This window comes from Piliocolobus tephrosceles, chromosome 6 (genome assembly GCF_002776525.5).
Source record: "Piliocolobus tephrosceles isolate RC106 chromosome 6, ASM277652v3, whole genome shotgun sequence".
In the NCBI taxonomy this organism is placed as follows: domain Eukaryota; kingdom Metazoa; phylum Chordata; class Mammalia; order Primates; family Cercopithecidae; genus Piliocolobus; species Piliocolobus tephrosceles.
The window spans coordinates 36154608-36167742 of record NC_045439.1 but is presented as its reverse complement, the minus strand read 5'-3'; the positions used below and the strand labels follow the sequence as shown (position 1 = coordinate 36167742).

General features: G+C 39.9%; 1 protein-coding gene and 1 non-coding gene across 2 annotated transcripts in view; one reads left to right on the top strand and one right to left on the bottom strand.

Annotated features, from left to right (window-relative positions):
- Positions 1 to 6308, bottom strand: part of LOC111520254 (cytochrome c oxidase assembly protein COX16 homolog, mitochondrial) — a 31782-nt gene extending 25474 nt beyond the window's left edge. The window contains exon 1 of the mRNA XM_023182867.3: positions 6099 to 6308. Within this exon, the coding sequence (XP_023038635.1) occupies positions 6099 to 6167 (69 nt within the window). The 5' untranslated portion in view covers positions 6168 to 6308. The remainder of the gene's footprint in view (positions 1 to 6098) is intronic.
- A 1170-nt stretch (positions 6309 to 7478) lies between these two features.
- LOC111521789 lies at positions 7479 to 7671 on the top strand. The gene has a single exon (XR_002725065.1). It is a non-coding gene; the product is annotated as a U2 spliceosomal RNA (small nuclear RNA).
- Positions 7672 to 13135: the final 5464 nt, after the last annotated feature.

Sequence of the window (13135 nt, the reverse complement as noted above, 5' to 3'; positions counted from 1 at the left end):
TTTTTTTCTTTTGAAAAAAGTGGCAATATTTACTTAAGAAGTATATATATATATATGTTTTTTGGTTTTTTTTTGAGATGGAGTCTTGCACTGTCACCCAGGCTGGAGTGCAGTGGTGTGACCTCAGCTCACTGCAACCTCCGCCTCCCAGGCTCAAGTAACTCTCCCGTCTCAGTCTCCTGAGTAGCTGGGACCACAGGTGCCTGCCACCACACTCGGTTAATTTTTTCCTATTTTCAGTAGAGACAGAGTTTCACCATATTGGTCAGGCTGGTCTTGAACTCCTGACCTTGTGATCTGCCTGCTTTGGCCTCCCAAAGTGCTGGAATTACAGGTGTGAGCCACTGTGCCTGGCCCCTACCTTCCTTTTTTTAAATAAATATATTTATATTACCAATGAAATAATTAAATATTAAAAGGTATAAAACATAAATCTTTATAATTTTGAAGTTGAGAATACCAACAAAACCTTGAGATTATGAATTTAATTTTTTTTTCCATCACAAGATTTCATCATCAAAGGCTATAAATTTCAAAACCAAGTATATGTGACCACATAAAAATTTAAAACTTCTGGGTGGGTATGGTAGCTTATCCCTGTAATCCCAACTACGCCAGAGGCTGAGGTGGGAGAATCACTTGAGGCCAGTAGTTTGAGACCAGCCCGGGCAACACAACAAGACCTCCTCTCTTAAAACAACAACAACAATAATAATAATAAATAAAACTTCAATGCTGACAAATAAATGAAATAAAAACAACGTAAAATCAAAAGAGAACAAATGAGGAAAATTATCTGTTATAGATAAGCAGCTAATACCTGCAATGTCAAAATGTAAGAATTATTTGCATAAGCAAAATAACTTTTGTCTCAGTTTCAATGAAAAGATACAGGCAGGCCATGCTGAAAAGTCCAACCATGTGACTAGAGGGCTGGGACTTTGAGCTATGTGATATCAACCCAACCTGCAAACCTCAAGGGAGAAGAGGAGAGCTGCAGACAGTTCAGTCACATGGCCAATGGTTCAATCACCCATGCCTATATAATGAAACCCTAGTAAAAATTCTGGACACTGAAACTTGGTTGAACTTCCTGGTTAGTAAACACATCAATGTGCAAGGAGGGTGACATGCCCTGATCCCCCATGGGGAGAGAACACAGAAGCTCTGCATTCAGGACCCTCCTGGACCTCGATATATGAGTCTCTTTTTTTGGCTGTTCCTAATTTGTATCCTTTATAATAACACTGTAATCATAACTATAGTATTCTCCTGAGTTCTATAAGTAGTTCCAGTAAATTATTGAATTTGAGGGGGTAGCTTAAATACCCAAATTTTTAACTAGTTGGTCAGAAGCACATGTGGTCTGAGAATCCTGGGGTTGTGCCTGGTGTAGGAAGTTAGGGGAGTTTTGTGCAGGACTATGCATAGTGTGTGTGTGTGTGCATGTGTGTGTGTGTGTAGTGTTTGAATTGCATTGCAACACCTATTGCTTGTTACCATAGAATCCACACTCCTAACTAAATGTCTTCATTTATCTCCAGTCTTCTCTTACCTACTGAAGGACACTGATTCATCAATTCTCTCCTTTCCTGTATCATCAAAATCTTGCTCACCACTGCAGGATCGAGCATAAAAATGCTATTATTTCTCCTATCTCATTAACAAACTTTCCTGGACACCACTTTCCCACCAGATACCAACCTCTTTCTTTGTTCCTGTGTGCAGGAAAATTTCTCAAATGAGTTGCCTATACTAGCTGCTCTTCCTACTCTCTCTTAGATCCATTCTAACCATCAATGACATCCACATTACTAAATCTGGTGGTTAACTTATTTTCATCTGATTTCATGAATAAAATTTCATACAGTTGATCACACTCTCCTCCTCTTCCCTTATATCTGGTTTTTCTTTTGCCACAGAGTCACTCTTTCTTAGTCTCCTTGATTGTTTCCTCTTGTATACCTCAACTCTCCAATGTTGTCATACCTCAGGGCACAATGTTTTCTCTTCTTCTCTATTCACTTATTTTGTAATCTTAATCAATCCTATGCCTTTAAAAGCATATGTTGATTACAACATTCCATACAGACATGATCAAGCACAAATTCCAGTACCACCAGGTGAACAAAGCAGACCAGATTAGTACTGCAAAATCTGGAACCTAAGTTGCCAGGAAAGGGCGCCCAAAATATTATAGTAGGCTACTACCTACAAGTTAAACATGATGACATCCTGCTAAAGTAGAAGACTTAAATAGGCTATCATTTCCTAATGTAATATTTAAAATATTCAAGATACAATAAAAATTCCATTGTCATGACAAGAACCAGGAAAACAACATTAGGACAGTTTGGATACTTGACCCTCCAAACTTCATGTTGAAATCTAACCCCCAATGTTGGAGGGAAGGCCTAGTGGGAGGTGTTTGGGTCACAGGGACCGATCCCTCATGAATGGCTTGATGAGGTCCTCATGGTAACGAGTGAGTTCTCACTCTATTAGTTCCCTTGAGAGCTGGTTGTCAAAAACAGCCTGCCACCACCCTCCCCTCTCTCTTGGCATATATCTCTGCACATGCTGGCTCCCTTTTGCCTTCTGCCACAAGTGGAAGCAGCCTGAGGCCCACACCAGAAGCAGATGATGGTGCCGTGCTTCACGGTATATACAGCCTGCAGAACCATGAGCCAAAAGAAAATTCTTTACTTTATAAATTACCCAGTCTCTGGTATTCCTTCATAGCAACAGTGGTCCCCAAACTTTCTGGCACCAGGGACCAGTTTTATGGCAGACCATTTTTCCACAGATGGTGGTGAGGGTGGGGGGACGGGATGGCAGTTTGGGGATGAAAACTGTTCCACTTTAGATCATCAGACATTAGATTCTCATAGGGAGCATGCAACCTAGATCCCTCGCATGTGCAGTTTACAATAGGGCTCGTGCTCCTATGAGAACCTAATGCCACCTCTGATCTGACAGGAGGCGGAGCTCAGGCAGTAATGCTCACTCACCTACTCTCACCTCCTACTGTGCAGCCCAGTTCCTAACAGCCACAAACCAGTACCAGTCCGTGGCCCAGGGGCTGGGGACCCCTGCTTTCTAGCAACACAAATGGACTAAGACAAACTTGAATTTTAAAAAGGCTATGGAGAGATGCTAACACAGAGAAAAACCAGAGATTAGAATTATCTGACAAAGATGACAAAGACCTCAAAGGAAACATCATAAAAATACTTCAAACAACAACAGATTTTCTTGAAACAAATGGAAAATTAGAAAATCTCACCAAAGACATAGAAGACATAAAGAAGAACCAAAGGGTGATATCAATGATATGGTGGAGTATCTCCAAAATTCTTTCCTCCACAAAAACAGTGAGAATGTTTGTAAAAAACTGTCAAATAAACTTTTTTAGAACTCTGAAAATTAAGCAAAAACTTGCAACAACGTGCACAGTATTTACCTAAGAAAAATGCCTAAATCTCAGGAACAACAGTTAGCTTGGTGGCATTTTTAACTTGCCATATTCTCACCCCTCCACCCAAGCTCCATAACAACCATGAAAATCAACAGCCTACAAACATGATGTAAAGCCTGGCACCAACTGGAGAGGGTAGAGAGCTTGGAGCTCTTTAAAACACCATTCCGTGGGAATTGTCATCATTCCAGCAGTCTGGTAGTTCCTGGAAGATGCTATTCACAAAGCTGTCTTTAGTTTAGCTGACTTGGAGCTCAACTAGTATGAACAGACTTCTAGGAAGCGTTTGTCAAAAAACAAAAAAATTCAGAGGTAATTGTTTAACATTATGACTGTCTGATGTGGTAGATAATAGGAATAAGGTGTCCTTAGAGGACCCTGAAAAGCTCAAATATATTCCTGAGAATTTAGAAAGTCATGCAAATAAGCAGAACTGTGTACATGCCCAGAGCAATGTATATGCCCAAGAAAGACCTAAGAAGGCCCTAAATTCTCAACTTATGACTAATTTTGAAGCTCTGAGCAAGTAAGAAGTAAAAGCTATACATTGAACTGTAAATTGCATGGCTGAATGTTGAAAGCATGCCCCAAAAAGCATGCAGAGCCTCTCAACAAAGACTGGCAGATTTGTTGGTTTCAGGTTTTAAAGAAACCTCTGTCCAATAAAAGGAAACATAGTCCAATTAAAAAATGGGCAAAGGATTTGAACAGACATTTCTCCAAAAAGATAGTCAAATGACCAATAAACATTTGAAAAGATGCTCAACACAATAAGTCATTAGGTAAATGAAAATCAAAACCTCAATGAGGTATCACTTCACACCTACTAGAAAGGGTAATAATTAAAAAGACGGGCAATAACAAGTGTTGGCAAGGATGTGGAGAAATTGAAAATCATATATGGCTGGTGGGAACGTAAAATGATGCAGCCACTTTGGAAAACATCTGGCACATACTAAAAAGTTACATAGAGTTACTATATGACCTAGCAATTCCATGTCTAGGTATATTCCCTACCCAAGAGAAATGAAAACATACTTCCACACAAAGCATGTACATAAATGTTTATAGCAGCATTATTCATATAGTAAAAAATGGACACAACCCAAGTGTTCATCAATTGATAAAATATATCCAAACAATGGAATTATATCCATCAAAAGGAATGAAGTATTGATATATGTTACAATGTCAATGAACCTTAAAAACATTCTAAGTGGAAGAATCCAGTCACGAAAAACTCACATGTTGTATTAGTGTGTTCATATGAAATGTGCATAATAAGCAAATTTATGAGTGGAAGTAGATTAGTGGTTTACCAGGCCAGCATAAGAAGTAGGAAGAAATAGGAAGTGATTACTATTAGTTATGATGCTTTTTTTGGAGTGATGAAAATGTTCTAAAATTGTGGTGATGGGTCCATAACTAAGAATATACTAATATTGAATTTACTAAAAACAACAAATTGAACCTTTTTTTTTTGGAGAGACAGAGGTCTTGCTGGTCTGGAACTCCTGACCTGAAGCAATCCTCCTGTCTTGGTTTCCCCTAACACTGGGATTACAGGTGTGAGCCATCGTGTTTGGCCCAGATACTTTAAATGGTTGAATCTTTTGGAGATTCCTGAAATCCAAATTTGATGACTCTGTATTTTTCAAAAATGTGTAAAATACCCATTACCTTTCTAAGGTCACTTATTTCCTTTAGTCTGCTTAAATGGAAAAGTTGGTCATTTCATCTGTGCCAATATTCATACAAAATAAAAATCTTTTCTGTATTTAAAAGAAAGCAGCTTTTGTTCATATGCTTTAATTATTTCATTTACTAACACATCAAGGCTTGCTGAAGCAAAATAAATTGCCCGTGATCAAAAAGCAAATAGAGTCATCTGGATTTCAACTCTGGTTGTCTTAAGCCAGCCTCAGCCTGCATTTTCATGACATCCTTAGGGAACTCAGTGCGGAATTGGATGCAACCATATAAACACGGAAGCTGTTTTCAACGTGCTTAAGAAATTATAACACAGCAACCATTCTGGCTACAATGTGGCGAGCACCGTACTCAACCCTTTATTCACAAGGTGTTACCAGTTCATCACAACAACTCTTAAGAATTAAGCTAATTCACGAACTAGAAAGATGAAACAGAAAGATATCAGGAATTGGTACAGTTAAATGGAATACATCTAGTCCCAATGATCCACAGTATCGTTAAAATATAGCTAAGCTGGCGGCGAGGAAGCAAGCTTAGTAATCATCCAAACTTGGCTTAAACTGTGGTTCTGACTGAATTCTCTGAGCTTCGGTTCACTTAACTGTGAATCAAGGGTAGTAACAATGACCGCGTTAGACGATGGGAAAGATGCCACGCTCACAAGCAGACAGATCCTAGTACACCTGAGATCCAGCTGGGAGTGGAGGACAGCGGCGGGGAAGTGCCGGGTGTGGGTAGGAAAAGACTGGTAGAAGAGCTTTTAGGAAAGCTCTCAGCCCGTCGCTAGCCCCTTCCTCGCCCGAGTGCCCCCCCTTAACTTCACATTTTACAGATTCCCTCCCAGGTCTTGATCCTGCCGAGGAGGAGGGTCCCACCCCTTGCGGAAGATCCTCTTCATTCCACTCACCAACATGGGGACTCCGTAGCGAAGAGTCTTGTTCTTGCGAAAAGCACGCATTACCGCGGGTGCAAACATGACTGAAATCTTCCATCCGCTCAGAACTCCAAGCGGACCCAGCGCAGACTCCCAAATACCAGCGGCCCACACTGTCACCAAGAGGAGTACGTCCTTGACTCACTTCCTTTTCCTTGGTTATTTAGTACTTGGTCCTTACTGAATGATTTCCGCTAGGCAAAAGTAATCGAGCCATCGTAACATACTTGTGCGTCCGCCCATAAATGCGGGCGTCAGAGCGTTTTTGGTTCCGTAAATTCGGCGTGCAGTTGGGATTCAGAGATTTGAATCAGTTTACGATCACCACCAAATCGATATGGAAACCAGTACCTCCAACGTTCTGGGTCCCGACTAACGTCTTCTTAGAACACTCCCATAGGCACCTGGCCACTCCATAAAAACAGCTAAGGAAAAAAGTATTTCGAGGCCAGGCGCGGTGGCCTGGGTGGGCGTCCTGTAATCCCAGCACTTTGGGAGGCCGAGGCGGGTGGATCACCTGAGGTCAGGAGTTCTAGACCAGCCTGGTCAACATGGTAAAACCCCGTCTCTATTTTTTAAAGAAACACAAAAATTAGCCGGCCGTGGTGGCCGGCGCCTGTAATCCCAGCTACTGGGGGGCCGAGGCAGGAGAATCGCTTGAACCCGGGAGGCGGAGGTTGCAGTGAGCCGAGATCTCGCCATCGCACTCCAGCCTGGGGAACAAGAGCAAGACTTCAGCTCAAAAAGGAAAAAGAAAAAAAAAAAAAAGTATTTTGAAGCTGGTACTCCAGTCTCTATGGCTATTTGTGGGATGAGGAATTTACCAGTTTAATGGAGACTTTTAAAAATAAATCGCTAAAAAGATTAGGTTGAAATGTAATCAGTGTAGTGTCTTATCAGTCATTACTGAGTCTTTAATGCTAATGATTTTACTGTGAGATAACCTGTAATCTTTAGTTATTTATGAATGTCTATTTTCCAATGATTCAGCAACCATACAGGCCACCATTCAGTGTGTCATTGAAAGGGTTCTAGGAACACTGAGATAAAAATATATGATCCTTACCTTAAAGACACTGGCGATTTCATGGGCAGAGAAACAAACAGGTGTGTAAATTACTGGCTTAGGAAGCCAATCCCCCACGTGTCCCATTTGCCAGAGTGAATCAGAGTGCAGGTGATATGGAATATTATCTTCCATGCTATTCCTGAAATATTTCCATCAGTCCCTGCCTCTCTGTTACCACTGCAATGTTCCTTTTTAAATTCCTTATCATCTTTTCACCTATTAAAGTAGCCTCCTAAGTGGTCTCCAGAGAAGAAAGTCCAGATCTACTGCAGGCTACTCCAGTGAAACTTAATCCTTTTGGCTAAGATCAAGTGTAGTATCTGTTCTTATCAGTTTAATATGACACATTCTCTATCCAAGGAAAATATGTTGAATGGGTTTTTGAAGCAAGGAGATGGAATAGGAGTTTGCTCCAGCCACTCTACACATCAACCTGTATTTCAATACCTCCAGAAATCCAGGAACGGTGCATCTCTCCCATCTTATTTACTTCCTTTTGATATATCAAAATTCATGCAGACCAGGCATGGTGGCTCACGCCTGTAATACCTGCACTTTGGGAGGCTGAGGCAGGAGGATCGTTTGAGCCCAGGAGTTTGAGACCAGCCTGAGCAACAAAGCAAGACCCCATTTTTACAAATAGTAATAAAAAAAATTAGCTGGGCATGGTGGGGTCTCAGCTACTTGGGAAGCTAAGGTAGGAAGATCACTTGAGCCCAGGAGGTCCAGGCTGCAGTGAGACGTGATCATGCCACTGCACTGCAGCCTGGGTGGCAGAGCTAGACCCTGTTTCAAAAATAAATAAATCTCACGTGGCATCCAGGTTAGTTAAGCGTATCACATCTCCTACTTTCCCTAAGATCCTAGAAGCCAAAGGCACTGCTCTAAAACTCTAGCATTTTCCTACATCTTCACTACACAAAACATCAGCCTACTGGATACTACTCCATCAAAACCCTGCACCTAAGTAGTAGCTAATAATGGGTTAAATCATATACATATATTCAGAATAATGCTGGAGTCGATAATCTGACACTTTTCAGATAAGGCAGCTATCCAATTTAAGGGAGTTTATGTCTTTAGTATCTTGTTTGTTCAATCACTCAAATAGGCATTTATTGAGAATCTTGAGATGGCCCCGAAAGAGTAACTGAACAGCAGGAATTACAAGTATGCTGGCAGATTGTCAGGGGACCAAATCTGTGACCCTGAGGAAAGTAAACACCTATCAAATCATACTGCATAGGTGGTAAATTTCATTGTCTATGCATAGTGCCCCTCTTGAGCATCACTACTGTATACTTCAGTTTTTCTATCTGTTAAATCGTAGTAAGTGATTATTTGTTATCATTTTACAATTCCCACAAAAAGGGAACACAAAATTTCTTATCAGTATGGAATCTGTTGCCTTCCCAGAAATATGACTCAAATTCCATCTGTTTCCACTGTTAATAAACAGTTAAAATGCTGACTCAGCTATCTTAACTGTCACATTTCCAAGTAAGATGATACAAAAAAATGTATATTCAGGAAATGGGGCATCTCCACCATCTGTGCCAGTCCCCGAGGACTGGTATGTACTTGATATCCAGGCAGGTTACATTATCCTCTAATATCTGCTCTACCAGCATTTAACTCATGCAAGTACATGGGAGCATTGTTATAAAACAAAAACAACAAAAACAAAAACACCAGTCTTCTTGAGAGCTTTAGTCCTAAAGTTTGGTTTTAGAATTATGGCCAGAAGTGGCCGGCCACAGGGGCTCACACCTGTAATCCCAGCACTTTGGGAGGCCGAGGTGGGCAGATCACCTGAGGTCAGGAGTTTGAGACCAGCCTGGCCGATGTGGTAAAACCCTGTCTCTACTAAAACTACAAAAATTAGCTGGGCATGAAGGCACATGACTGTAATCCCAGCTATTCGGGAGGCTGAGGCAGGAGAATCACTTGAACCTGGGAGGTGGAGGTTGCAGTGAGTGGAGATGGTGCCACTGTGCTGCAGCCTGGGCAACAGAGCAGGACTCTGTCTCAAAAAAAAAAAAAAGAAAAGAAAAAGAAAAAAGAAAAGAAAAAGAAAAAGAAAGAAAGAGAGAGAGAGAGAGAAAGAGAGAAAGAATTATGGCCAGAATTCATGGTTATGGTAACGGAAAGATTATTTACTTCATGAATCTTTGTTTACTTTGATAATGCCATTGAATCTACTTTTTTTTTTTTTTTTTTTTTTTTTTTTTTTTTTTTTGAGACAGGGTCTGCTATATTGTTCAGGCCAGTCTTGAACTCCTGGGCTCAAACAATCCTCCTGGCTTGGCCTCCTGAGTAGCTGGGACTACAGGTGTGTGCTACCATGCTAGGCTTACTATCTAATGTGATTCACTCAAAAACCTTATGAAGTTGGGGGCAGAACATGATGCCAGACTCATCTTAACAAACTGAGGCTCAGAAAAGGTAAGAGGCAAACACAAGGTCTCACTTTGGAAGTGGTACAAATATCCCAAACAGAACTGGACAACACTATCTCCTTGAAATTCTCTCCTCCTGTGGCTTTTATGGAAGTTTCACTGCCATGGCTCCCTCCAACGGTGAGACTTCTTTTTGTTGTCTTCAAACTTACAAACCTTATACTGGAGTCCTTAGTCCCGCTTTTTCCCTCTGTCTCAGTTACTCTCAAACTTCAGTGTGCGCCAGAACCCCTGGGAAAGCATTAAAACAGACTGCTGGGCCCCATCACCAGAGTTTCAGATTTAGTAGATCATGGATGGGGCCTGAAAATCTGCCTTTCTAACAAGCTTCTGGGTGATGCTGCTGGTCTGAGGACCACACTCTGGCAACCACTGCTCCATCCTCTTTCCCTAGTTAAACTCCACTTTCATGTTGGCTTCAAATTTTATCACAGCGTGGAAGACTTCTGGTACACTTCCAGGTTTTCTAACACCTCAAAGTCAACATGCCACCAAGGTTTATTTTAATCATTTTCTCCATTCAATCTAATTTCTATGGCTAGAACTTGAGTAGCTAAGAGTTGGTCTAGTTCAGTCCAACTTGAAACCAGTTAAAACTGTCCTTGATATTGTTCAGCTAGAAAATTAACTGTTTCTTCTTTGATACACATTCTCTTATGATAGTGATCATGAGCATTCCAAGTTTAGAATTACTGCTGTATTTGCCTTATTACTTTTTATGGAGTATAAGATATGGGGTAAATGGGATCATGTCTAATACCTTTCTGTTTTCCATGACTTCCTTCATAGTGTAAAACCACAATGCATAATTTTCTGGAAAAACAAATGAAATGACAGTAGCAGCCAGGAGTGGTGGCTCACATCTGTAATTCCAGAACTTTGAGAGGCCAAGGTGGGAGGATCACTTAAGCCCAGGAGTTTGAGACCAGCCTGAGCATCACAGCAAGACCCTGTCTTAAAAAAACAAAACAAAACAAAAAACAAAACAACATGGAAATGGCAGGATCTTCCCATATCATGCTATACAGTGAAGGACGAAGAATACATGGCTCACTGCAGCCTCAACTTCCTAGGTTCAAGTGATCCTCCCACCTCAGCCTCCCGAGTAGCTGGGACAACAGGTCCATGTCAGCACACCTGGCTATTTTTGTTTTCATTTTTTGTAGAGACAGGGTCTCACTATGTTGCCCAGGCTGGTCTCAAATTCCTGGGCTCAAGCGGTCCTCCCACCTCAGCTTCCCAAAGTGCTGGGATTTCAGGCATGAGCCACCATGCCCAGCCAGTAATTCTCAAACCAAACAAAAACCTGCTTTGTAACACTTTGGAGAGAATCAAAGGTAACTATTCCACACAAAAGTGCTAGAGGTCTCTTCTGTACAGACAAAAGAAACTGAAATGAATTCAAAGACAACTGCAATGTCCTGAAGTACACTATTACCCGGATTACAAATTTCGTCAGGTAGAGCAAAGCAGGAACTCTAGTCTGCTGGTTGTCACAGGGTTAAGCCCTAACTGAAAGCTTTCTGTCTAAATATTATTAATTAACTAGGGTTTCCTTTTTGGGTAGCTGGATGGGTGCTTTTGTAATATAAGTCAGTGGTGAAACAGGATTTTATCTATTGAACTTTATGTTTTAAAAAAACTTTCCAGAAACACTTGTATTTAGAAATATGAAGACAAATGTTTGAATTGAGAGCAAGTGAAGTGCACTTTTATGTCAAGATAAACTTTCTGAAAGGAAACCATTAAAAAATGTCTGTATGTGTGCTTTGTGTTGTTTTAAATGCTTGAATAACATCTATTGTCTACTATTGGTTTTTTAAAAAAAGATTAGTCAAATACCATTGTACACCCAAAGTCTCCTATAAAACAAAACACAATGCACATCTAATAGAATTAGAACTTGATGCCTCAAAAATGAATCTATTTCCTAAAATAATCACTTCCAAATTAAATAACATTTTGAATAACCCCCAAACTGAGGAGGATATCAAAATAGAACTTATGTTATACAGTAGTTAATAAAAAGGAAAAAACTTCATATGAAGTTCTATGATTGCACATGACTGAAAACAAATATCCAACTTATGAAAAGGAAAAGAACAACAAAAAAAGCCCAAAACCAAAAACACAAACAAAAGAAAGCATAACGAGGGAATTAATCAAAATAAAAGCTAAATTAAAAAATAGGAAACAAGCAAAAATATAAGAAATGATTAGTAAAACCATCCCAGGTGATATCAGCAGAAGAAACAGTTGACAAAATCTTTTTAAAAATTATTAATATGCTTTAAGCCACGTAAGTTTTGTAGTGGTTTGTTACATAATTGGTAACTGAGACACCTTTGCCTATCAAGAAAGAACAAGGCCATTCTATACATTCTATGGACTACCAATTTGACTTCAGGCCTGAACTGCTTAACATGGGTGACAGAGCAATGATGACCAACGTAAACTGCCTTTTCTCTTCATATCAAGGTCAGCTATATGCAAACTAACTTAGAATAAAGGTCAACAATATTCAGTTCTGACAAGTCCTTATTCATCCTGTGGCACAAACCCACTTCTGCCTTCTATGTATCTTATAAGGCTTTGGGTGATGAAGGGGATACAAGTAAGATAGTATATGGTGGCAACTGCTTTCAAACATTGCGAATAAATACACAATGATACTGCTACTGCTATTATAGAACATTTAACCTAGTGCAGTCAATTTCCTATTATCCATAACGGAAGGATGTGATAGCATGGTTGAATCAAATTGAGTATAGTAAACCTTACTTTTCTAGAATAGTAGAAGGGCAGTGGACTCCTCATTGGCTTGAAGTAAGTTCCCAGGTCTAGAACTGACTAGTTATGTATCTTGAGCCAGTTATTAACTTCTTTAAGCATCGAGTTACCTCACCTATAAAAATGGAATATTGATACTGCCTTTCATAGATATGAGAATTTGGCATTAAGTCATACAAAAGGGCAGCCTAATGCAGTGCCTGGTACCATGGAAAGTAGAGACAGTAAGGCGTTATAGTTATGAATGCAGGTTTTGAAGCCAAATTGTCTGGGTTTAAATCACAGCTTTGGCACTTAGTAGCTGTATAACTTGGGCAAGTTACTTAACCTCTCTATGCTTTTTATCTATAAAATGAAGATAACAACAGCAGTTATCTTAGGAGTTGTTTTGAGGCTTAAATAAATATTATACATGCAAAGGCCTTAGAACAAAAGCTGGAATATTGATAAGAGCTCAGTAATTGTTAACAGGATATCAATGTCCTGTTCCTTATCTCCTATGTCAAAGCCTCAAACTGATTGTTTAGATTTCTTCCTCTTTCCACGATTCTGTCAGAGGTGTTACCCTAAGAACATCTAGTATATAGTAAGCACGTATTAGATATTTGTTGAATGAAGGAAAAAACCCTCATCTGGAAAAAAAAAAAAAAGGAGATATTTAATCAACAGTCTTCAAAATAAGATGAAAAAAA